Source organism: Dipodomys spectabilis, unplaced genomic scaffold (genome assembly GCF_019054845.1).
Source record: "Dipodomys spectabilis isolate Male_0828 unplaced genomic scaffold, ASM1905484v1 ptg000140l, whole genome shotgun sequence".
Taxonomy (NCBI): domain Eukaryota; kingdom Metazoa; phylum Chordata; class Mammalia; order Rodentia; family Heteromyidae; genus Dipodomys; species Dipodomys spectabilis.
Window position 1 is genome coordinate 24596397 of NW_024870817.1, and position 26176 is coordinate 24622572.

The 26176-nt window shown below is 37.9% G+C and overlaps 1 protein-coding gene across 2 annotated transcripts in view; it reads left to right on the plus strand.

Moving 5' to 3' along the window:
• The first annotated feature begins 487 nt into the window (after positions 1 to 487).
• Positions 488 to 26176, plus strand: part of Srek1 (splicing regulatory glutamic acid and lysine rich protein 1) — a 38525-nt gene continuing 12836 nt past the window's right edge. Inside the window, exons 1-7 of one of the 2 annotated variants that reach the window (XM_042691035.1) lie at positions 488 to 756; positions 9527 to 9660; positions 15789 to 15904; positions 19259 to 19423; positions 19808 to 19986; positions 21095 to 21225; positions 22059 to 22173. In XM_042691035.1, coding sequence (XP_042546969.1) covers positions 596 to 756; positions 9527 to 9660; positions 15789 to 15904; positions 19259 to 19423; positions 19808 to 19986; positions 21095 to 21225; positions 22059 to 22173 — 1001 coding nt within the window. In that variant the 5' untranslated portion in view covers positions 488 to 595. Of the gene's footprint in view, positions 757 to 9526; positions 9661 to 13528; positions 15505 to 15788; positions 15905 to 19258; positions 19424 to 19807; positions 19987 to 21094; positions 21226 to 22058; positions 22174 to 26176 lie in introns of those variants that run through there. The other variant, XM_042691036.1, reaches the window with a different exon arrangement.

The following is a 26176-nucleotide window of genomic DNA, read 5'->3' on the forward strand; positions in this document are numbered from 1 at the left end:
CCCAGGTGTGGGTGGAGCTGGGGGCAGAGCCGAGCCGATCGCCGAGGATCCGCGAGGTGCTTCACCACGGGGGCAGCGGCCCGGGCTACGCCGGCCCGGGCCACACGCGGGCGGGAAGGGCGGCGCCAGAGCTGGGTGTAGGATCTGTCTGCGGTGGCCGGGCGTCGTCCCTCGCCCTCACCGTGCCGCACCGCGAGTCAGGCGTCGAGAGCGGAAAGAGCTGGGTTTCCAAGGTGGGGAGGAACCCACGAACAGGACGCAGTCGGGAGGGCACGTCCCGCTAGACACGCGTGAAAACCTCGCGGAGACGAGCAGGAGCCCCAGTCCACAGCGGCACCAGACGCCCGGCAGGCTGGGGGGAACGTAGGCCGCAGCATCGCGAGACTCTCGGTTGCCGGGGCGACGCTTCCGGCTGGCGCGCGGGCGCGCCGCCTTGAGAGCAGACGAGTGGTGAAATGTTTGGCTAGACCTGCCCGGCGCCGAGAATTCGCCCGCGGGAGCGCGCTCGCGGCCGCGCGTAGTTTGCTTTCGCGGCTCGGTCGCTGACGCGTCGTAGACGTTGGGGAGCGGGAAGGCCGGCGGCCGCGGGCTCGGGATGAACAGCGGCGGAGGCTTCGGCTTGGGCTTAGGCTTCGGCCTTATCCCCACGGCGGTTATACAGGTGACCAATCTGTCGTCGGCGGTGACCAGCGAGCAGATGCGGACGCTCTTTTCTTTCCTAGGAGAAATCGAGGAGCTGCGGCTCTACCCCCCAGAGTGAGTGCCGGGGCTCGGCTGGGGGAGGGGCGCGGCGCCATAGAGACCCGGGGAGGTGGGGGGGGGGGAGGCGCGGGCGCGCCGGTCACGTGACGGCCGGGCGCGCCGCGGAGCCCATCTTTGATGAGGGCACCGGGCCCTCGGCCCTGGCTCCCCGGGTTCTGGTTGTGGGGTTGACCTCGGCACCGAACCCTTAGGCCGGACTTCGACTGGCTTCCCTTTCCGAGCCTCTGAGGCCTGCGGTCGCGGCCTGGCGTTTGCGTCCAGTGTCCCTGTCCCCCCCCCCCATTTAAGATGGCCGCAGGTGGGCCGGAGTAGCCCTCCCGGCCAGCGCCTGACCGAGAACGAATCGCCGAGGACGCGCGGGGCCACGGCCCAGGCCCCCAGCGGGAAACCCCGCGGCCAGCGCCCGGCGGGATCGGGCTGGTTTTTGTTCTCCCGTGTGTGCTGGAGATTGAGCACCGTCTGAGTGCATCCAACCGCGTCAATGCGTCCTTGTGGCAGCCACACTTGACGTCTTCCTCCAAGGAGGACATACAGACCCAAACCTTCGTGTATGTAACACATGTTACATATGATCATATGTGGTACCCATAAGCAACCGCAAACAACAAATTACGTAAATATATGTGTACAAGATTGTCCCTGCTCAGTACTTGTATTTTTGGGGGGGAGGGGGGAGTCCCTGGTTCGGAGGCTTGAACCCAGGGTTTCATGCTGTTCGTTCTGCCTTGTTTTTGCTCGTGTATGGCACACTGCCACTTGAGCATACCTACATCCCGAAACTTTGCGGACCAGACTGGCTTCGATCCCCGGTCCTCCTGGTCTCAACCCCCTAAGTAGTGAGGGTTACAGGCATGAATCATTGGAGCCCCACTTGTATACTAATTGTATACTTTTAAATCCAGATCGTAACGATTACTTACAGGTTGTGGACACTTTGTTGAAGTGCTAAATTTCCAAGCACATTATATTCTAATGAGAAAACAAGTCGTAAAGATTTCTGCAAACACATTTTTTTAAAAAGCCTCTTAGAAACCGGGCGCCGGTGGCTCCCGCCTGTAATCCTAGCTACTCAGGAATCTGAGATGTGACCGAAGTTCAAAGCCGGCCTGGGCAGGAAAGTCCTTGAGACTCTTAGCTGCAATTAACTACCAGGAAACTGGAAGTGGCGCTGTGGCTCAAGTGGTAGAGTGCTTGCCTTAAGCTGAAGAGCTGAGGGACAGCGCCTAGACCCAGAGTTCAAGCCTCACGACCAACACAGAAAGCTTCTTAGAATACTAAGGTATACCACATTTTATTATATCAAAATCCTTTGAAAGGAAGGGAAAGTAGTAACATCTAATCGTTTTGGAAAAAATTGCATTTGATTTATTTGGCTTGTAGGGATGCATGAAGACCTAGTTTTCATTTATTTATTCCCAACATGCAGTAGTTATGCAGATTAATAAGATTCATTTGAATATTCAAATTTACTTAAAAGTTTTTTTTCCCATTTTGTTTTTCAGAAAAGTTGAAATAATTCATTGACTGTTCATCAGTATTGTCTTCACATGCATTCATTAACTTTTTTTTTTTTTGCCACAGTTGACTATTAAAATTCCCCATTTTTTTTCTTTTATTCTAGTGTATCATCAAAGACTACTCATGACATTTAATTCCTTTAGTCTACAACAGATGTCTCCCTTTCACCCTCATCTTTTGGATCTGTCACAGTATTGACATTTTGTTTTCTAGTTTATTTTGTCTTATATGACTCAAATCTGAGTTTATAGATTGTTTCTTCATAAGATTTAAGTAATATCTTTTGACAAAATCTTGCATAAATGTGTGTGTGTACATTTTGGTTAGAGCTACGGTATTACAGTTTATCTTAATTTAACTTTTGAAGGTGTGCTCAGCCATTTTGTAATGTATAATATTTCCTAATAACTGAGAAATAGTTATAGTGTTATATCTTGGAAGAATTGGAACCAGTCAGTAAAATATTCTGTACTGAATACTAATGTTGGAATACAGGGTCTTATAATTAGAAGAAATCTATCACAGGACCCTATTGCTTCATCCTCTAGAGTATTAGTGTAACAGCTGATGTTATGCCTAGCCCCACATATTCTTCCTTACCAAACAATACCATTGTGTGGTTGAATTGTGTGACTAAAATCTGGGTCTGAGTGTTCATAATTAAATGTTACCACTTGGAAGATAAGAGCTTGGAGTTATCTCCTCTTCAGAGCTAGCTTTGAATAAAATTTATTGTCTCTTACTAAAAAACAAATTGTTATTACTTGGAGCTTAAAAGTCAAAGAGGATAAAAAGTTCTTTGCTTAAATATCTGGTTCATTAAAATGTAACTGTGGACCTCCATAGCAAAACTGTAGCATAAATATAACACACATAAGCCAGTTAAAATCCTTAACTTGCTTTTCCATAAGTGCAGTGCTATATCCTTGTTCAGTGGTGTTGACCTGCCTTATTAACAGGTTTTCTCTTCTATTAGGTTGCCACTACCTGGTTGTTACATTGAAGAAGAATTAGCACTCTTGGGCTGAAGTAGATAAAAATGCAGTAGCAGTGTTTGTATTGAAGGTGTAGTGTTTTGTTTTGTTTTGTTTTTTGCAGTGCCATATAGACAGTATTTTATGATTAATCTTTAGAAACTGGGGAAAAATTAATTTGTGTTAAAGTTGGAAATACATTTCTTTAGTCAAATGATACTAAAATTTTATGGGACTATAGATTAGAAGAAGGTAATTAGTGAAGCATTTGAAGGAGGCCCTGGGTCCATTCCTTATAATTGAAAGTTGGTTGCTGTATAAAACTGATAAAAAATTTAACTCGTTTAGCATAGAGTAGGAATTCAGTTTCATTTTACTTTTGGGGCTTTAAAATGTAAACACTAATTCCTGCTTCTTATTTGTCACTTCTTTTTGTGCTGTCATATGATTAATTATCTAGAATTTTTTTGGGGGGGAAGGAGGTCAGTAATGGGTCTTGAATTCTGGACCTGGGGACTGTCCCTGAGCTCTTCAGCTCAAGACAAATGCTCTACCACTTGAGCCACAGCATCACTTCTGGTTTTCTGGTGGTTGGAGATAAGAGTCTCACAGATGTTCCTGCCCTGGCTGGGTTTGAACCTTGACCCTCAGATCTTAGCCTCTTGAGTAGCTAGTATTACAGACGTGAGCCAGTGCCAGCTTGAAATTCTTTTAGTAAGCCTCTAGTGCCTGGCTTAAAACCCTTTTCAGTAAACATTTCATTGAAGTATAATCGGTTTATAGCTCTGAAGTTTTTACAAAGTAAGCATACTATTGTAAGAGCATACAGATCAGGAGTATTAGTACCTTACAGGTTCTTCTGTGACCTCCAAGTGACTAACCCCTAAGGGTAATTCTATTTTGAGTACGTTTAGGGACTGGGGTCTAAACTCAGGATCTCATGCTTTCTAGTCACTACAACCTGAGCTGTACCCTTAATGCTTCTTGTTTTTGTTTTATTTCCACTAGAGCCTCACATTTATGCTGGGCTTGCCTGCATCTTCCTATTTACACTTCTGAGTAGCCGGGATAACAGGCATAAGTTTTGGTAACCTTTTGATCAGGCTGGTCTTTAGCTGAGGACTTTACAATCTTTGCCTCTTCAGTAGTTTTGGGATTGCAGCATTTACCATCATGCCCAGAAAAAGTTGCCTTTTTATTTTTTATTTTTTTGGTGTACTGGGGTTTGAACTCAGTATCTTTTACTTGCTAGGTGAGTGTTCTACACTTGAGCACACCTCTAGCCCCCCTCTTCAAAGTACTAAGAAGAAAATGCAGAAATCTACCAACTATTTACATTTATTTAATTAAAAATATAATTAATATTACTGTGTTGGTGACTTTTTGTTGCTGTGGCTAAGTACCTGACAGAAACAGCTTAAGGGAGAAAGGATTTATTTTGGCTTAGTTTAGAGGTTTCACTTCATATCTGCTGGCTCCATTGCTTTTAGGCCTGTGTCAAGGCAGAAACATCCTGTTGGAAGATCATTATTGGAGGAAAGCTGATTAACTTGAGGGATCCAGGAAGCAATGAGACTGGAGAAAGGGTCCTGTTCTTGGGAAAGATAACCATTAGTGACTTACTTCATTAGCTGCCTCTACCTTCTCAGTAGGAACTCATGAATGGATTAAGACTTTCTAAAGTTATAACCCTCATGATCCATACTTCTCAACTGAAGTTTTTGCATCATGCCACCAACTGAGAGCCAACTTTTTGGCACTTCATATGCAAATCTTAGGAATCATTTTATGGAAAATAGAGGAAAACATCTCTGATCCTCCTACCCTATCTCAATCCCCCCCCCCCCCCCCCATGCCCAAAGGATTGAAACTTGAGCTTTGAAGAAATATGGAATTTCCATACAAAAAGAGGTTAGGGAGGATCTCTAATTCTCTAGATGGAATAGCAGATGCAAAGACCCCGATTATTGGTTTGAATTCTTGAGGACTGGCTTTCTGAACTACAACTAATATGTTTATATCTGGAGTTTTGAGTGCAGTTAGATGAAACAAGAACAGAGGGTACCTTTGAGGAAATTTAATTGTGGATGCAATTTAGCAGTTAAAGGTCACTGGCAGCTTTTGAGGAAGACTTATTAATGAACACTTGAAGTTGTACTAATAAGGGTGATATATTAGAAGCAGTTGTAATCTAGGTAAAACATGCTTCAGTCCTGAACTCTGAGGCATTGATAATAAGAATGATGATACAAAATAATGTTAACAGGTTTTGGGAAGATAGTCTCCAGTAGGACTTATTGAGCAATTGGATGAGGAAGATGGAACTCAAGGTTGGTTTAGATTGGCAGGTTTTAAAACAATCAAGACCTGTTGGACAAAATAGATTGTTTCTTAAACTAAACTGACAGAGTTGGGAATAATATAGACTTATTGGGGCACTCTGAGCTGAAGCTGATCTATCAGCCTTGTATTACTGCTTCCTTTGGCAGCTCAAAAGTAAGTCAATGGCTCCTAAACCTTCTACAGAAGACATGTTCTGCTCATGTTTAATTGAAAAAAGTGATTTACATGGCTGAACCTTAAGTTCAAGGAATAGAAAATGGAATTTTACCAAGTATTCAAAAGGCAGTTTGGAAATATGTTGGCAAACATCACTAATGACGGTTAAACTAGTGACTCCCATAATTCAACTTAGAGAAATGTAATAGTATCTTTAAGATAGGAAGTACATGACAAAAGCATATAGTAAAGAGGGAGGATGATGAATTTTGATCATATGTGTTAACTGTAAGAAATATGAGGTAAGGGCCTGGGAAGGTAGCTCAGCAGTAGAGTGCATGCCTTGCAAGGAAGAGGCCCTGGGTTCGATTCCTCAGCACCACATAAACAGAAAAAGCCGGAAGGGTGCTGTGGCTCCAGTGATAGAGCGCTAGCCTTGAGCTGAAGAGCTGAGGGACAGCGCCCAGACCCAGCGTTCAGGCCCCATGACCGGCAAAAAAAAAAAAAAAAGAGATATGAGGTGAGCCACTGATGTGGGTTCAAGGCTTTATTGGGGAACTGACCTGCTGTACTGCTCCAAGTGGGAATAGAGGTGGCAGCAGTGGACAGGTGTGGGTAAAATTTAAACAGAATATTAGGGGTTAGTCACATGGGTCACATAATGTGGACTGTGGGCATTTAGGCATTTGAAGGAGCTGATATATGGTCTACCATAATTAGGGGAGAGAGTCTTGTTCCAAGGAGTGTAATGAGAGTGCCTCAACTGGGGCAGGAATTTGTATATCACACCGGGAAAACAGTACACCATTGGGGAAATAAAAACTTAACAGATTTTTGTAAACTGGTAGGGATGCTGGGCAAGGACTTCGCAGGATTTTCAAGCTGACTCCAATACCTTAGATTCCCATCTTTTTTATGTATAGATCTAAAAAATAAAAGGCAGAGGGTGTGCGAGATTAATTAACTGCTTCCCACTGGTTGAGGGTGGCCAGGTTTTAAGGGTAAAAGGCAGAGATGTTGTCTAGTCCAGGAGAAGGTAGCAGCAACAGTTAGTTTCTTGGTGTTTAATGATGTATACATCTTTGCATGAAATCTGAAAGAAGTCTTACAAGATGGGCCAAACAATAAAAGAGTCATTGGAAGGCCTATAAACGGCAGAAGGAAGGGCAGCAATCCGTTTAGGGCAGAAAAGAAAAAATTGGATGACTTGGCTAGTTCTTGTCTCCTGGGTCCCAGGCAGTTTTGGGTTTCAGGCGGTCCTGTAGTTGGTAGATCATATCCCTATATATTCCTGACTGATTAACATCTGGCAAACTGGGTAGGGGAGAGTATGGTGGACTGGTTAAGAATAACCACTCAGAAGTTGGGGCTGGATTGGAGTTGTTAAGAGCCCAGTGTGAGGCCTTGATCATTTCCTGTGCTATAGAAACTGGATGGGATGTCCACTATAAATAGAAATAACAAGGAATAGATATAAATTCCTGCTCAGTGAGAAGGTAGACAGGTATGGGCAGTAGATAGGCACGCATATGAACTGTTTTTCTTTGACCTGGCTCTGGTTAATTTTGAAAGGGCAAGCACAAAATGACTCCATTTAGGATCTGACACCATCTCCCCCTCTTGTCTGTGCAGTTTTTTCAACTGTCTCTGAGTGGACCCTTGTCACCAGGAGTAGTTCTGTCCCAGTGGGTGTAGGAGGTCTTTTCTTGCTGGTATGATGGCCTAGTTGGTGTTTTTGCTCATTACTGGGATGGCATGTCCCAGTTGGCATTTGAGTCCCATTGGAGGAGGAGTGATTGGCAGGTTAAATGAGAGTTTTTGCCAATAGCCCCTTTTAATTCCAATTAAAGAAACAAGGAGAGAAATAGAAATAGTTTTTAAGCAGGGCTTACCTGCAACTTACTAAGAATGTAAGTTAAGTTTGGCCAATAAATACTTGTGAAAGTTATTTATTCCTCTGGGTCTGACTGTGAATGCTGCAGAGGATCAAATCTGTAATAACAAAACTTAATAGTGATCATGGTGAGACTTTTGAAACAGCAACTGATTGAACAATCTAGTTAAATTTTAATATAGCACTTTAGGATACTAATTAAGATTGAAATCATTGTCAGCTCTATATCCAACGCAGCTTATATACTTGGGAAACACACATTTGTTTGGGAAACAAATTTAAAAATTCATAGTACTTTTAGAAACAAATAATATGAAATAAAGGATTTTACCAATCTTGATTAGTTGAAGTGATTAAGAATTAGATGATTAGGTTTTAAATACTAACTTTTTCATTTATTATCTCTTAGATTGTGATAATTTTCTAGACCTGTTTTGTAACCAGAGTATTTAGTACTGTTACTGTGCAAGTCATGTATGATTTTTTTGTGTTATCTTTTTGAGTGTGAAAAATCTTAATGCTTCCAATGATTGTAGCTTTCTGTTATGGAATATGTGTGTGTGTGTGTGTGTGTGTGTGTGTGTATGGGTTAGCTCTTTTTCTTGCTAAAAGATAATTCTAAACTTCAATAAAATTTAATTATGAATAAATTAACAAAATGCCTATGAGATAGGATATTGATATATTTTTTTATTTTTATTTTTTTTTGTCGGTTGTGGGGCTTGAACTCTGGGCCTGGGCGCTGTCCCTCAGCTCTTCAGCTCAAGGCGAGTGTTCTACCACTTGAGCTACAGCGCCACTTCCGGCTTTCTGGTGGTTTATTGGAGATAGGAGTCTCACGGTCTCTCCTGCCCGGGCTGGCTTTGAACCACGATCCTCAGATCTCAGCCTCCTGAGTAGCGAGGATTACAGGCGTGAACCACCAGCGCCTGGCTTGCAAAATTTGTTTGTAAAAATCTTTTGTGTAGAAAAATCACATTACTGGGACTAGGAAGGTGGCTCAGTGGTAGATTGCTTGCCTTGCTTGCATGAGGCCTTGGGTTTGATTCCTCAGCACCACATAAGTAGAAAAAGCAGGAAGTGGCACTGTGGCTCAAGTGGTAGGGTGCTAGCCTTGAGCTGAAGAGCTGAGGGACAGCGCCCAGGCCCAGAGTTCAGGCCCCATCACTGACACCCTCCTCCACCCCGCCCCGGCAAAAAAAAAAAATTACATTACTATCTACTCCGAATCATCTGGCATATGTGAAGGACCTTAATTTAATTTCATATTATTTGATTGTTTCTAATTTCTAATTATGAATTTTTTTTAACCAGTACTTTGGATGAATCCAGGACTTTATATACTACCAGTGAACAACTCTTAACCCATTTTTAGTGATTTCAGTGAAGGGTTGAAATGGTTACAGATTTGTAGTCTTGAGATTGGAGTTTATAGATATTTTTGCCTATTTACGATGACACACTGGTTGAACACTTGGGTTGCATAAAGCTGTTTTTGAATTTTACCTGGAATTAGGATTGATTTTCAAATTTTATGTATTAAACCTATAGACCTTACCCAGATAGGTTGAGAGAGGATCCTGAGTTTGAGACCAGCCTTGGTGAATTTGAAGCTAGCCTGGGATACACAGTGAGACTGTGTTTCAACCAGGCCTCCCAGACTGACTGTATGAGTGTCTAGATTGCTTTCTTTTTCATTAGACAAATCATCATTAAATAACTAGGTTTTTGCCATTTCCTGTCTAAATGATCCCTAGCAACAAAAATTTCCCAAGTTTTGGTTAGGTAAGATTATGTAGAGATGTAAGGAAGAAATTTTAAATGTAAGTTGACAAGACCAAATGCTTATTAGTCTTCTTTTTTTTTTTTTATCTTGCAGCAACACACCTCTTGCTTTTTCCTCCAAAGTATGTTATATTAAGTTTCGTGACCCATCAAGTGTTGGTGTGGCCCAGCATCTAACTAACACGGTTTTTATTGACAGAGCTCTGATAGTTGTTCCTTGTGCAGAAGGTTGGTATCTTGAATTTTTTTTATACTATTGTTTAAACTGTCTTATCTGTTGCTACAGCCTTCTAGCTGGCTCTTCTAGAACTTGTCATGTAAAGTAGACTATCCTCTGGGGTGTGTGGGTATGTATATGTGCACATGTGTATGCACATGGTGCACTCACACTTTTGTGTACACACATCCACACTCAAAGAAATTTGGAGAAAGAAAGAACTTTAATAGAAAATTAAAGTGGTTAATTTATTACTTCCATATGCGGTTTTACAACTTACCATTTGAAATATTCTCAGACTCTGGTTTCTCTAGTTTGATTTGTCTTTCTATAGTCAGTTTGCAGATTATGAAAAGGTTTTTGAAATGGAAAAATATTTCACTTTACCCTTGTTCAGTATTAAAATTATAAGTAAGACAGTGTACACATTTTGCCAACTTGATGCTGAGAGATATTTATATTCATTAGAAAAATATTCCTAATTTATACTTTTCTATATCCTTTAAAGGTAATCTACCTTAATCATTACTGTGACTTGATTCATTTTCAGTGTAATTGTTATACACCTGGAACTTTTTCCTTTTATTGGCTTTTTTGGGGGAGATAAGTTGAAAAAAATAAATCATTCTTCAAAGTTTCCATCAAACAAATAGTTATCAAAGATAGGTACAGGGTCAGAGGCCTTACAGATAGTTGTTAAATTTTATGCCTTAAACTACTTTAAGAGCTAATTATTCCTGGGTACTTATGCATGTAATCCAAGCTAGGCTGAGATCTGAGGTGATGGTTTGAAGCTAGCTCAGACAGGAAAGCCCATGAAACTACCATCTCCAGTTAACCACCAAAAAAGCCAGAAGTGGAGCTGTGGCTCAAGTCGTAGAATGCTAGCCTTGAGGGAAAAAACTCAGGGACAGTGCCTAGGCCATGAGTTGGCACCAAAAATTAAAAAAAAAAGATCTAATTGTTGCTAATACTTTTTAGTAAATTCTTTTTACAGAACCATTCACGTGTAATAAATAGACTTGCTGAATTTTAACATTTCTGGTTTGTAATTAGCTAGAGCACTGACTGGCATGTATATGCAGACTTTAGAATTATTAATAGATTTAAGTGTACTGTCAAATAGATATTTTCTGATGGATGATGGTAACTTTTACAACAGAAAGGTTTCTCAAACAGTTTAATAGACTTTGATAGGTAATTAAAAAAACTTGTTCTGGGCTTCGTATTAAAATATTATAGGGTATCTGAAGTAGTTTGCTGCTTGCTTCAGAATGTCTCTTCTGGGATGTCAAAAATTACCAGGCTGGTAATTTTGAAGTCCCAGAATAAGACGTCTTGGATTCGGGGTTAGAATAGGTAGGGAATGTGCAAATGGATTACAGTTAATTTTATGCTTAATATATGCTTATTGGATATTCTGTAAGCGTATAGAAAGCCCAAAGTTGGAAATTGAAATGAGAATGGAGCTAGTGTTTAGTTCTAAAATTCATACTAAGAAACCACACAGGGCTGGGAAGGTGGCTCAGTGGTAGAGTACTTGCCTTGCATGCTTCAGGCCCTGGGTTCGATTCCTCAGCACCACATAAGCAAAAAGAAAAAAGCTGGAAGTGGCGCTGTGGCTCAAGTGGTAGAGTGCTAGCCTTGAGCTGAAGAGCTGAAGGACAGCGCCCAGGCTCAGAGTTCAGGCCCACAACTGGACCCCCCCCCCAAAAAAAAAAAAAAAAAAAAGAAATTACACAATGCAATTTGTAAAACTGGAATATTATATAAGAAAATTGTACCACCGGTAGCATAGGATCTATATTATGTTAGGTCATTATTGGTAAATTGGAAGGAGTGAAGAACTAGATAACATATTCCCATAGAATCATTCATATATTAGAGAAGCAAGCCCTATTTTGTTATAAATGGTCAAGGTTATGGGCCTATAGAGCCTGTAGAGGTCTCTCTCACTGTTTGTTTTACTTGATATAGAGATGGATAAATGGGCATTTAGTTACAAAATAAATATATTTTTAATACTACTATTTTAAGACAGTTTACTAAATTTTTGATTTGCAAATTAAAGCATACTTTTATTGCACTTTGAGTAAGTAAAAATGTCAGAACACAAACCAGTAAAATAACTGGTATTAAGAACATTCAGATAAACATTTTCATTAGTTATTTAAATATGAGGGTGAACAGTGGAACCTGAAGATTTCACAGCTATTAAAAGTGATTGGTTATGCACTACCAGCATAGAAATAATGGATTCTTACACTAAAACATGGTAGCAGAGGCAGCTTGAAATAGACCAAGGATAGTGAGGAAGCTCTAGGGAGATGTTCTATAGTACTAAAAGCAGCCTCTGCACTTACTGCTAACTGTGTTTGTTCTTCCAACCATAGAAGTAATAGCATGATGTAGATGAGAAAAAAACTCTAGAAAAAATATTTGTGAAAAGTCTTTTCAGTTTTCTTCAGTTTGCTGGTTTTAGATTAGAGGGGCTAATATGTTTGGTGTATTATGTTAACAAGTTCACAACTATTAAGCAATAACTATTGTTAATCAAACATGCCATTGAAAATAAAATGTACTTTCATTATACTTGTCTAAATATGACCTCTTTTTTGTTGTTGCGTGCATTTCAGATTTCTTTTTATAAATGTTAACACTTAGAAAAGATAAAGTCAAACAAAACAGGTGTCAGCCTAATCATCAGTCATAACTTTATGTCCACATTTTCTGGTAGATGGATTTTGACTATTAATTTGGTTTTGTATGTTTTCTCTATGTGATATTTGTGCATTATTAGATGACTAGACTGGCCAAGGCAGACCTGTTACACTTGCCTGAGTTAGGCATTGTTTGCCATGCCACTAAACCTGCCGTCAAGTGAAACCTTCATTGGGGAAATGCGATCGGAGTCTGAACCGCAGAAGATGGACGCCCTGTCTCTGTTTTTTATTGTTTTACTTTTAATTTCATTTCTTTTTCTTTATTTTGTCCCTTTTTCTTTTGTTTTTTTGTTTTTTTTTTGTTTTGTTAAATCTCTTTCACTTTTAACTTGTGAGCTGGTTTTCCAGTTCTTTGTAAATGGTATTCCATTAAAAGTTCATAATGTGTTGCAAATTATATGGGGAGATGATTAACAGAACCCAGCCTTAAGATACATTTTCATGCAGTAAGTTATAGTGTTGTGAAGCTCAGTGTGAGTCCTATTTGGTGTTTATAGTTTGATGAGGTACATTTTGTTTTTGAAACATTAAAACCCTTTAAGAATCTTAGGAATACTTTCTCATCTCAGTGCACTGTTTTTTTTTGTAAGTTTCTTTCCCCCTAGTCTACACATCTTAAAAAAACAACTGATAGCTTCTAATTTTCAATTTGTTCCCCTAGAACTCAGGCATAAAAAGTTATCAACTAAAATAAGTAAATTTTATATAACATTCTAAAAGGAGAGGAAAGGGTTTTTTTTTTTTTTCTAGCTTGTTTTATAAAGACCTTTTCTTACCCTATGTGGTGAATGGATATTTGAGAAAATGTTGATTATTCGTGTTTTTCAGTTTGCTTGAGTTTTTTATTGAAATTCTTTAGAGATTACTAGCCTTTAAATCTACACACACATAGGTACGTTAAAATATTTTTTTAACTTATTTTTTATTTTTTGCTGGTCCTGGTACTTGAACTCAGGCCTGGGCACTGTCCCTGAGCCTCTCTCTGTGCTCAAGGCTAGCATTCCACCACTTTTGAGCCACAGCGCCACTTCTAGCTTTTTCTGAGTAATCTATTGAAGATAAGAATCTTACAGACTTTTCTGCCTGGGCTGGCTTTGAACTGTGATCTTCCAATCTCGGCCTCCTGAGTAGCTAGGATTACAGGCACGAGCCACTGATACCTAGGATTTATATTTTAATAATGTAAGAGAAATTGTCCCCTTATCCCACTCTGGTTTTTTTGAAGAGTACAATATGGGAAAAGTAACTGTCTTATAATTTTGTATACTCTGACAGTATAGAGGATATATTTTATAAGGAATTTTATTTTGGAAATTAAGGAATGGTATTTTTAAAGCACCTTAAATCAAATTTAAGACGAAAACTATCAAATATACAGTTGACTTTTAACAGATTTAAGTATTTTTTGTTGTGAATTTCATATTTCTTTTTAAAATGTTAACACTTAGGAAAGATAAAGTCGAACCTAACAGGTGTCAGCCTAATTATCAATTATTACTATCATGGAAAGAAATAAGCATCTGACAACCTGTAGATATGTTTTTAAGGTAGAAGTGAGATTTCATAGTATAATCAACTTTTTGCCCCTGTTGAGTATCCTTTTTTGTTTGTGAAGTCTCTACACTCTTTATATGTAGTCTGGCATATTAATTGGCAAGCCGCTTTAAATCTGTCACATTATTAGATTGGAATGTTTGGGATTTTTAGTGTACAAAAGTTAGGGTAGCAGAAGACAGTTTGCACCTCAGGACCCAAATTGATTTATCAAAGGTACTTAGGTTTTACAACAATTTTTAAAATAACTTTACAACAGATAAAATGAATGTAATATCAATATAAACAGTATAATATATATGGTTACATAGATAACATGTGTTAATATAAGTAACTAATACATATAAAATAAGTTAGGATTTCACATCTTCAGTAAGGCCTTTTTGTTTCTATGCATGTTAAGTCTATTCAAAATTTATGTAGAAGTAACTGTCTTTTGAAGTTAAAGTAACATAAACTTAGTACTGTAATGTTAGAAAATAGGCAATTGCTAAAGCTACTAAAATAATTTTATTCTGCTTACTAGATGAGATGAGTATTACTTAAAGCAAGTTTGTAATTCCATCTTGAATTCTATAATGTTGTTTAGATATTTACTTCTGTTCCACTGGTTGTTTTAGACAGGATTTTGCCACTGAAACCGGCATGGTGCTTTTTGATAATTTATTACATATATTTATTTCAGCTTAGTGTAATTTTTGTACACTTTTAAAGTACTTTTAATGATTTCATAATGGGAATACATAGCCAATTGCCACATATGAGTAGTTCTAAACATATCAACATGTAGTCAACTTTTAAAAAATATTTTCTTTGCTAAGAAGATAAGGAGAATGTGAAAGTTTCAGTACTAGATTTAATTTATTACAATTGAGCAGTTGAATATGGCTAATCATGAATTTACTTTGGAGTAAATTTGATTTTTAGAGTGTAGACTTTTTTCCCTTAGTTTCTAAGATTAGTATTACTCTTGTTATTAATTAAAAGATTTTATTAATTATAAGTATCCATAAGTTGGTTCTAAAAGTTAATATTTTAAGAAGTTTCCAAAGACAAGGAATTTTTTTTAATTCTCATATAATTTTTTAATAATTTCCCAAGCCTGTTCTATAGAACTAGATTCTCTTAAGTATCAGATATGTATTCTTGGAGAGAGGCCTTATTAACTGAATTGGTGTAGACTTCCTTCTAAATTGAAGCCGATTACATGAAGTAGGTTTTTATTTTCTTCTGTTAATTTGATATTGAATCTTTTGGAGGGTAATCCTAATTATTTGCATCACAAGTAGGTTCAGTAACAGGGTAGAGGCACTCATTAAGGAACAAATTCAATTCGCACATATTTGTTTTTTCTTTTTCTTTTTTTTTGACTAATTTGGTTATTTGCCATTTCTGGGGATTAAACTTTAAAAAATGTTCTTCTTTTCTGTATCTGATGTTCTGTGTGCTATTAGTGATGCAGCCAACACGAACGGTTGTCATGTGTAACACAACTTTCGATCACCGCGAAAACACCGTCCTGGGAAAGCGTCCATGCTTGATATCGTTTGGTTCATGAACATTAAGTTTCCAGTACAGGTGACCCATAGCTCAAAGTGTTAAATAATTGTCTACATTATTCAGTTTTTAAAATAATATTCCATTAATGAGATTGTTAGTATTTGAAGTTTTGCTCACTTTTTATTTTTCCTAGTAGAGCAGGATAAAAGGAAAGACTTAAGTTCTTATTTATTTCTTTATACGGATCTAATAGATTCATTTATTATTATTATTTTTTTAAGTGCAAGGGTAATTGTAAAATCATAGTGTAAAGTTGGTGTGGTGTTTCTGCTTTCCATAATGTTTGGAACTTGCCTCTACAGGTAAAATCCCAGAGGAATCCAAAGCCCTGTCTTTATTGGCTCCTGCTCCAACTATGACAAGTCTGATGCCTGGGGCAGGATTGCTTCCCATACCAACCCCAAATCCCTTGACTACAGTAAGTATCATAAACTATCTAAAAAAGAAGTCAGTGTTGAACTATGTAGTCAATTTATCTACTTTGGACCTGTTTTGTTTTTATATTTTGGTGGTACTGGAGTTTAAACTTGCCTCTTGTTGTTGTTATTAAGGGAGAGGATTGAAAAATCTACTTAGATCTTTCCCATATGTTATCACTGAATTGAGCTAGTTTTTTGGAATTAATTGGAGAGTCATTTAAATTTGAGAACTAAGGTAGATAATTCGTTAGAAACTCAGTTATTGAAATTTAGTTCATGAAGACTAAATCCATCTTAATATATGATGATCCACAACCTTAACGTGAAAAGTATTTTAGAAAAACATTTATCTGATGCTGAGAAAATGTAAGGTACAAACACGGTAAAAACATTTTTCATTAATCACAGAATGTATTCCTCCTTAGTGATTTCCAAGTAAGGTTAAACCAGATAATAGTATGGGCACTTGGTTTTTCTTGTCATATTCATCTTAAAAAGGAAAATGAGAGTCAGATGCCAGTGGCTCACATCTTGTAATCATAGCTGTTTGGGAAGCTGAGATCTGGGGATCATGGTTTGAAGCCAGCCTGGGCAGGAAAGTCCATGAGGCTCTTATCACCAATAAACTACCCCAGAACAGCTGAAGTGGGAACCTGGCTCAAGTGGTAGAGCGCTAGCCTTTATTGAAAGGAGCTTAAAGACAGAGTGCAGGCCCTAGTTTAAGCCGCAGGGGGGAAAAATAGAGTTCTTTACACTATGTTCTTGAAAAACAAGTCTAGAGCCAGGTGCCTATGGCTTGCACCTGTAGTCCTAGCTACTCAGGAGCCTGAGATCTGAGGATAGTATTCAAAAGCCAGTCTAGGCAAGAAAGTCTGTGAGACTAATCTACAATTATCCACCAAAAAGTTGAAAATGGAGCTGTGGCTTAAATGATAGTGTGCTAAACTTGAGCACAAAAGCTCAGGGACAGCACCAAGGCCCCGAGTTCAAGCCCTAGGACCAATACCAAAAAAGAAGTCTAGGGTGGTGGGGAAATGTGGCTTAGTGGTAGTGCTTGCCTAGCTTACATGAAGCCTGGGTTCAGTTCCTCAGTAGCACATAAACTGTGGCTCAAAGTGGTAGAGTGCTAACCTTCAGCAAAAGAAACTCAGGGACAGTGCCCAGACCCTGAGTTCAAGCCCCAGGATTGGGGAGGAAAAGACTAAAGAAAATACAAAACTTTGAAATACAAACTTTACGTCTTTTAATGTTTATATAGCATTGTTCTGCTGGAGAGCATGACTATGGCCTGTGAGGGAACACTTATTTCTTTTCAGTGATCCTGGGATTTGAACTTGGGGCATGCTAGGCAAGTGCTATACCACTAAGCCCTGCCTATAGCTCAAACTGTTTGAAAACCAACCCTTGTTAGTGTGGGAGAAGTGTAGTGAATGAATGACTGGAAGGCAGTGGATGTTTGGACATGTATAGGACATTGATTCCTAAGGGTTTTTATATCATGGAGAGGCGTTTGCATCTTATTTTTAAGGAAATTGGTAGCTGCTAAAGGATTCCTAAGAAGTATGATAATATGATTTGGCTTTTTTTTAAAAAAGATCAAAGTGGCTGATGTGACAAGAGTAATTAGCATTAGTTTTATAAACTTGTGTTTTCACCTTTGGGAAGGATTATTTAATGGTTATTAAACCTTAATTTATAGTAAATATATTTGAAGGTATTGTTGGTGGTCTGTATTTTCTAAAATAACGTAGTAGAAATGAAAGTGGTTATATATTTTTTTCGTCTTTGCCAAATGCTTTTGTTTTTATTTGTTTATTTATTTGCCAGTCCTTGGCCTGAGCACTGTCCCTGAGCTTCTTTTGCTCGATGTTAGCACTCTACCACTTGAACCACAGTGTTACTTGTGGCTTTTTCTGTTTATGTGGTACCCAGGGCTTCATGCATGCTAAGCAAGTACCACTAAGCCATACTCCCAGCCCAGTTTTTCCCTTTTTAAACTCTTAAGATGTTCTGTTTCTTCTAGTTTAAATTCACAGTATAGTTAACATCGTCACTAGTATGTTACTAGTAATTGAATTTACTAAAGCTCTGGGAAGCTTTCTCAAAGGTTTCTGTGTACCACAGTGTAAGTAAGAGCTTACAGTGAAGTTTTTCCTAAAATCTGATGCTTGTTACCCTGCTTTTACTGGTAGCTAAGTAGCTTTGGGCAAATTGTTTAATTTTTCTTATGTCTTAGTCTGTTTAATTGGCATAACAATAATAAAACCACAGTGTTCATACAAGGCTTATATTAATAATTTGGCAAAATGAAATGTTACGATTGTTAATCAGAAACTGACAATTGATGGGTTTGAAGTACAGTTAATCCTCATTGTTTGTGAATTCAGTTATATTAGGTAAAAATTTTTGTGTGTCCCCTTTTCTCTGGGTAGTACTAGCATTGATTTTGTGGTCATTTTTTTTGGAAAAACAAATTTTGATTTTGAATTTTTGAACTCAGGGACTTGTGCTTGGTATACAAGCTTGCCATGCCTCCTACCCTTTTGCTTTTTGCTCAGATAGGTAGGGTCTCACGCTTACGGGCATGAGATAGAGTCTTCCTAGGACTTCTTAGTACCTGATTACAGGCGTACCCCACAATGCTTGGCTTGTTCTTTAACAGTTCTTTCTAATTTTTTGCCCAAACTAACCTCAAACTCTCACCCTTCTTCATTTCCCAAGTAGTAAGATTATAAAGAGCTTGACAATTGTGCTTGACAAGCAATTTCAATTGCTTGATATACATATTTCCCAAATCAAATAGGTGGTGCACTTCCTTGTTTCAGTACACATGCTGTAAACGTGTAATTTTTCAGTCTGTTTAGTGTCACAGTTTTTGAATTTTTATACTTCTAGGCACTTAGCATAGTGCTAAAGGAAAAATAGGCCTTACGAAGAAAATGCACATGTACATAAGCTGAGTTGTAGGATTGCTGACCAGGAGCCAGTGAATCAATAACATTGATAGGTGAATCAATAATATACTAATTAAGAAGCCTTCAAACAGAAATGTATGTAAGAAAATTGTCTATTGCCTGATGAAAATGTAACTAGAGGCTTCCATATATTTAGTGTTACATATTTCCTAGGATCAGTGGGTCCAATATCAAGTAATGCTGCTTATGAAACTTTATAGACTATAACTACTTTGACTAATAAGAATCAATTGTTCAGTTTTGGAAATATACAGAGCTTAAAGTTAGAAGTCTTTCCTCTCCATTCTTGTTGAATTATTGTATTCTCAAAGTTACAGATGATAATTTGGATACAAATAGAAAATGTATGTTTTGTGCTTTTTTTTTTTTTTAATATAGCTTGGTGTTTCACTTAGCAGTTTGGGAGCTATACCAGCAGCAGCACTAGATCCCAACATTGCCACACTTGGAGAGATCCCACAGCCACCGCTTATGGGGAATGTAGACCCTTCCAAAATTGATGAAATTAGGAGAACAGTCTATGTTGGAAATTTGAATTCCCAGGTAACTAAGAAGAAACCAAATGCGGTAGTTCATTCTTTTTTAAAAATATTTTCAGTTGATAAAATAATATTTACCTTAGCTGAGCACCCATGGCTCACACCTACTTAGTCCTAGCTACTCAGGAGGCTAAAAGAAGAGAATTGTGGTTCTAAGCTAGTCTGGGCGGGAAAGTCCGTAAGTCTTATCTCCAATTAACCGCCAAAAAGTTGGAAGTAGAGTTGTGGCTCAGGTGGTAGAGCACTAGCTTTGAGCACAAAAGCTCAGAGACAGTGTTCAGGCCCTGAGTTCAAGCTTCAGGACCAGCACCAAAAAAAAAAAAAATTACTGGATTTTATTTTAGAAAACAACAGTACATTCCATTGAAGTGTCACTTTGTTTCCTCAGACAACAACAGCTGATCAACTACTTGAATTTTTTAAACAAGTTGGAGAAGTGAAGTTTGTACGGATGGCAGGTGATGAGACTCAGCCAACTCGGTTTGCTTTTGTGGAATTTGCAGACCAAAATTCTGTACCAAGGGCCCTTGCTTTTAATGGAGTTATGTTTGGAGACAGGCCACTGAAGTAAGAAATCCTAAACAAAGAAATTTTAATGGTTTTTATAATTTTTAATTAAATTTTTTGTAGTTAAGGCTTTTTTTTCTTTTTTTCTTTTTTTTTCTTTTAATAGTAATTGTCAATTTGTGGAAAGGAAGACTGCTAAGTATAAATCAAATACACGACATTTTAGCCTGTATATTTCTCATACGTTTGAAGATGTTTATTTTGTCACTTCCTATTTTTAAGGTTTGATTTACTATTTATGAACCACATGTAATGGTTTTGTGTCTTTATTTGGTTTAAGAAGTTATATTGGTTGTATAATAAGGACTGGAGGCTAATGAACAGCTTAACCTGTAGATGGGAGTATAATACTTATAGTACTAAAAATTTGGTAAATTCAAAATCCAAGGAAGAAAAATAACATTAAGTATACCCAGCAAGCCAAATATTTTAACTTTTAATGTTTGCTCACCTCCTTGTTTGTAAAAATTTGGTGTGTTCTTTCAGGTACTTAGTAATCCTGTATTTCTTCTGGATTATTAAGACAACCATAGTTTTATCTGAATTTCATGATTGTCTCAGTTACACAGTTTGATCAGGAGCTTATGGTTACAGAATAAATAGCTGTTCTTAGTGTGGAGGGGATGGAGGAGGACACATCAGATTCATTTGTCTGTCAGAGAAGCCACTCTTGTTTAGTAGAAGTTTTATCACATGCCTCCCACATTTATTTGAAGCTGTGTCTGACTCACCTGTGGGACAGGGTTGATGCACAGTATTCTCTTCATCCTGCTAGCTTGTACAGGTTACCAGCAAAATCATATCTAAAAGTGATTCCATTTTCAAATTGATATCACACGTTAACTTAAAATTGTAAGATGTGTAGAAAATACTTGATCTGGTCTTTTTATTGTTAAAGAAGTTTTCTTTTTTTTCCTGGCTTTTGGGAGTTGAGGATAAAAAAGTGAATCTTGGTTTTGAGGCTGACTTTGGTTACTCTGCATTTAGCTATGTCATTTTTAATGTGCTTCTTGAGATATCCTCAGATTTATAAATATGTGTAACATTTTTTTTGTTTCATGTTTCACCAAATGTGTGTATTTGTGATACACTAATATTTTTAATTTAGAATAAATCACTCCAACAATGCAATAGTAAAACCCCCTGAGATGACGCCTCAGGCTGCAGCTAAGGAATTAGAAGAAGTAATGAAGCGAGTACGAGAGGCACAGTCATTTATCTCAGCAGCTATTGAACCAGGTAAGGCCATATCCTTGCAGTTTAAATATTATAGAACCTTAGAACTGGAAGGAATTGTAGAAATCGTATTGTTCAGTTCCTTCATTTTACCATTGAGAAGACTGAAACTCAAGAAATAGTAAGTGGCTTGCTCAAAGAATGATTTAGTATGAATTGTGTTTTCTTGTAATACTAAATTAAAGCAAAAGAGTTACTTAGAAACTTTGTGAGCACAATCAGTGTCCAGAACTGATTTGCCTGAAAGCAAAGTATGAATAATATTGTGAAGCTAAAAAAAGAGTAAGTACACTAAAAATGTTACAATTAAGCAGGTTTACATTCTTTGTAAATTTTAATTCTAATGCTAGAGAAACCATGATTTAGAAAATGTGCAGATAAGTTTTAGCAGGGTAAAGGAGTCTATTCTAAAGTGTTTTTACCTTTGAGCAGATAAATAAGAATCCAATTTAAAATATTTTATCTTTGAGTAGATTTTCTGAGTTAATACTTGGTACTTAAACTTCAATTCTAGCAAAATAAATAGAGGAAGGCATTAAATTCACTGTCATAGGAATTACAGACGTGTTTTAATCATACATTATGGCAGCAACAAAATACTACGAACAGCTGTTTATAATCATCTGGTTTATATGTACTGCTGCAGGGTGGCTGCACTCAACGAGTTTATGCAATGACTTTCTTGGATGTTACTGAAGGATAATTGCACAGGAGGAGGATGTGCAGAGAGTAGGCCCCTTGCACTATATATGTGGTACATTCCACTTGTGCCTAATTATTAATTGGGATCTTTAATTGTTCTGAGCTTACACTGCAAAGTGGTTTTTTCCTCCCAGAGTCTGGAAAGAGCAATGAAAGAAAAGGCGGTCGATCTCGTTCCCACAGTCGCTCAAAGTCCAGGTCTAGCTCAAAATCCCATTCTAGAAGGAAAAGATCACAATCAAAACACAGGTGAGAATTTCTTAACACCATATTTTAGTGTTTCTTTTTAGTTTTTATTTTAAAAAGGATTTTAAGAAGTTTTGTCAAAAATACAAGAATTCAGAATGAAATTTGTAAATTAGTGTTTGCCTAAAAGTGTGGTTACCATTAACTATTGCTCTGATCATAATACTGTAATAATAATGGAACTTTGTCTAATTGTTAATTTTAATGTTTCAACTAATTTTCAGGTTTATTTTTTTTTTGGGTCCGGTCGTGGGGCCTGTACTCTGGGCCTGGGCGCTGTCCCTCAGCTCTTCAGCTCAAGGCTAGCGCTCTACCACTTGAGCCACCTTCCCAGCCCCTAATTTTCAGTTTTTGAAGTTGAGTTTCTATCTAAAGACTAGCTTTTTTATGTTTCTTAAGTGAGTCTTTACACAGCAGTGGCAAATCTGTTTACATTCTTACCTGGAAACAAGGGAACATGTTTAGTGGCTAATGCTGAAAATAGTGTTCAAGTTGCAGCTGTTTTGTCATCTTTTCCTAGTCTTCTCTAGGACTATATATATTTTTTTAATCTCCAGTGCTGTATCAAATGGCGCACTTTAGCACCTTGGTACTTTTGGGGGTTAGAGCTTCCTCTGTCCACTTTTAGGCATGAAACTTCAAGAGTAACTTGTAACCTTGGTACTGTTGTTGTGCTGTGCTTAAACTCTTGTTTCTGTCATTTATTTGGTTTATGATCATAGCTTTGACAGTCAGATTTTCTCTTTATAATCTGTCATTGATTTGTGTTTGTGCAAAGAAGACTTCAAAATGTAAACATGCAGTACATCTTGAATGTAGGTTCCTATGGACATGACTGAAGTGATAAATTTTTGGTCTTCCATAACATGTGTAAAGGGCTATTGAAATGTGAAAGTGTATTGAGTACTAGTTGCATGTCACTTATGTTACTAGTTGCATGTTACTTACGTTACTCATGTCTTAAGGAGAGAGGGATAAGCATATGTGTAAATTGTGTGCAGTGGGGGATGTGTGCAGAGGAGGATGCTGTGGATTCAGCCTTACCTACAAGCTCAGTTGAGGTTTTTTTTGTGGTGACCAAGGAAAATCAAAGAATGAGATATGATACTGTGACCTTTCTTTGATTCTTGCCTGACTACTAATATTGATACATACTTTTGTTACTGTTTAGTTTGCAAAATCTATTGGGATATGGTTTTATTATCTCTGAGCTCTTACAGTAAGGCAAGTTAAGACCAAGGGAAAGAGAAAGAAGTTAATTTTGTGTAGAAGGAATAAAGCAGTGCAGCAGAAGCCAGAGTTGGAGAAGGAAAGTAGAACCAGAAGCACATTGGCTTGAGACCATGGACATTTCTGTATGTTGACAATATATGTGCGTAGAAAGGGACCAGGAAGAGACACCAAGGAAATACAAAATTGTACTGAAGTGTAATAACTTTTCTGAGGAGGAAAAAAAGACTAGTGTCTTCGATCTCATTTTGAAGTGCTGATAATCTCTGTGTAGCTTTTATGTGTTTTTGAAATTATGATAGTTGAGCCATATATTTTATCTATTATCCACTAAAAGTGTGTGTGTGCCTGTGTTTGCACACGTGTGCATGCACTAGTACTGGCACTTGAACTCAAGAGCTTCATGTTCTTCCTTAGCCTTTTCATTCAAGGCTGGTATTCTACTATTTTTGAACCACATCTCCACCCCTGGCTTATTGCTTTATTGAAAATAAGAGTTTGGATTTGTCTGCTTGGGCTGGCTTTGGATTTCAGCCTCTTAGTAGTTAGAGTTACAGGTGAGAACCATCACCAGCACCCAGCTATTGTTTTATTTACATTTTAATTTTAAGTACTATGTATTTGGGTATTTTCCTGTTTAAAGAGAAAATTGAAATTAAAAATTCTGATTTTGGGACTAGGAAGGTGGCTCAGTGGTAGAGCGCTTGCCTTGAATGCATGAGGCCCTGGGTTCGATTCCTCAGCACCACATAAGCAAAAAGAAAAAAAAAGCCGGGAGTGGCACTGTGGCTCAAGTGGTAGAACGTTAGCCTTGAGCTGAAGAGCTGAGGGACAGCGCCCAGGCTAAGAGTTAAAGGCCCCTGACTGAATCAAAAAAAAAAAAAAAAAAATTCTGATTTTGATATTTGTGAGAATACTTTCATATAAGTGTACCTATATAGCTAGTATTAGAAAATAGTAGCTCTTGGCACATGTGTGTCAAGTACATAGATACATGTATGTTCTTTTTGGTCAGCACATCCTGTTTTTACATATGCATTTAGAAACGTGTAATCTTAACAAGTTCCTAAACAGATATAAAAGAAGATGCATTCTTTTTTAAAAGAAAGAGGGAAAAATATTGGATGTAAGGATCTTAACCTGGAAGGAGCCTCTTAGGCTCCAGGAGTCAGGGATGGTAACAGGCCTTTCTTGGCTTTCCCTCCCCTGCCAGGGGCAGCTGGAATTCCTCAAGTCTTGCTCTACCCTCTAGACCTAGCAGGGGTCTTGCTCCTGAGCCAACCGTATGTACTTTTTCAGCCTTTTCCAATACTTCTATACCTGTTCTTCACCAGATAAAAAACTATGCCCATGTGGGAGCTCACAGAGTTTCATTCAACAGAATTTCTAGTTCCTAAAAGGAAAGAAGCAGAGAAAGTTGGAAAGGGGCACTAAAATACCCTTAAATGGGAGGAATATGTTCTTAAATTCCACACTGCAGTGGGATGGTTTTAGTTTACGAGTTTATTATACCTTTTACAAAGAACTAGAGGAGATGGAATTTTAAATTCCCATTTGATTACTACATATTGTATATGTATTGATTTATCACACTGTATCCCACAAATGTGTAAACTTTTTCAATTAAGGAAAGATTGGTATGATTTACGCTCCCTTTCGCCATTGTTCCTTCCCCTTATGATGGTAAGAGAGGAAGATTTTTCTTGTGATGATGTTTGTGGCTAGGACTTGGGAATTATGTTTCTACTTCGTTCAAATTTTGATTTTTTCTTCAGAGAGATAGTGTTAGAAAATGTAGGAATGTAGATACTATACAGAGTGGTTACAGTTTCATGAGTAAGGTAATGAGTACATTTCCTATTGAGCATTGTTATCCCCTCCTTTGTTTGTCCCCTACTGTTCCTCCCCCCCCCCAAGTTTGTTTTCCACATAGTGTCTTGTATGTCATTATTTCAATGGGTCAGTCTGTATCCTTGTTTTAGCATTTTGTAATTTCCTTTCCCCTCCCCAAATTAGAAAAATGTATATACAAGATGCAGGGTACTGGAATCAAATACAGTGACAATAGGGTTTATATCATGGGGGAAGAACATATTAAAAAAAAAAAACAACCCACGTTGTACATTAAAAACAACAGCAACAAAGAAAAAAACCTCTTGTGTCCCTATCTTGAGGTTCATTTCTCTTAATATCAGTATAGTAGGAATGTTGTATTTTTAAGTCAGCTTTATAGACCAGCATAGGAACTATAAGACATTTTACTATGTTTTAATGAAAAGCAGCTAACTTAGAAATGAACTTTGTTAGAACATGACAGTAAGTTACTATTTATTTATAATTTAAAAGTATAATTTTACAAATCATAAAGAATGAAAAAACTACTAGTGATAATGTATCTTCATCTTTGGCTAGATTATCCCTACTCTTTTCTTTGATTTGGGCTTTTTTTTAACTGTATTTTTTTTGTCTTTTCATTTTGGGTACTGGGGATCGAACCCAGGACGTTGCACTTGCTAGGCAAGCGCTTTGCCACTGAGCTACATCCCAGCCCTAGATTATCCCTACTCTTGATTACATTTAGCATTCATAATCACAAAATTGTTGGTAGGTAAGATAGAGCTGAAACTAAAATGCAATTTCTTTTGGGCAGTGGATTTTGAACTCTAAATCTAATTGGTGAAGTAGAAAGCAAGTGATTGGTCCAGCCTATGCTTAGGTTTTTGGTGGTTGTGTTTTTTTTTAAGTTTCAAGCTAGGTGCCATTGGCTCACACTTGT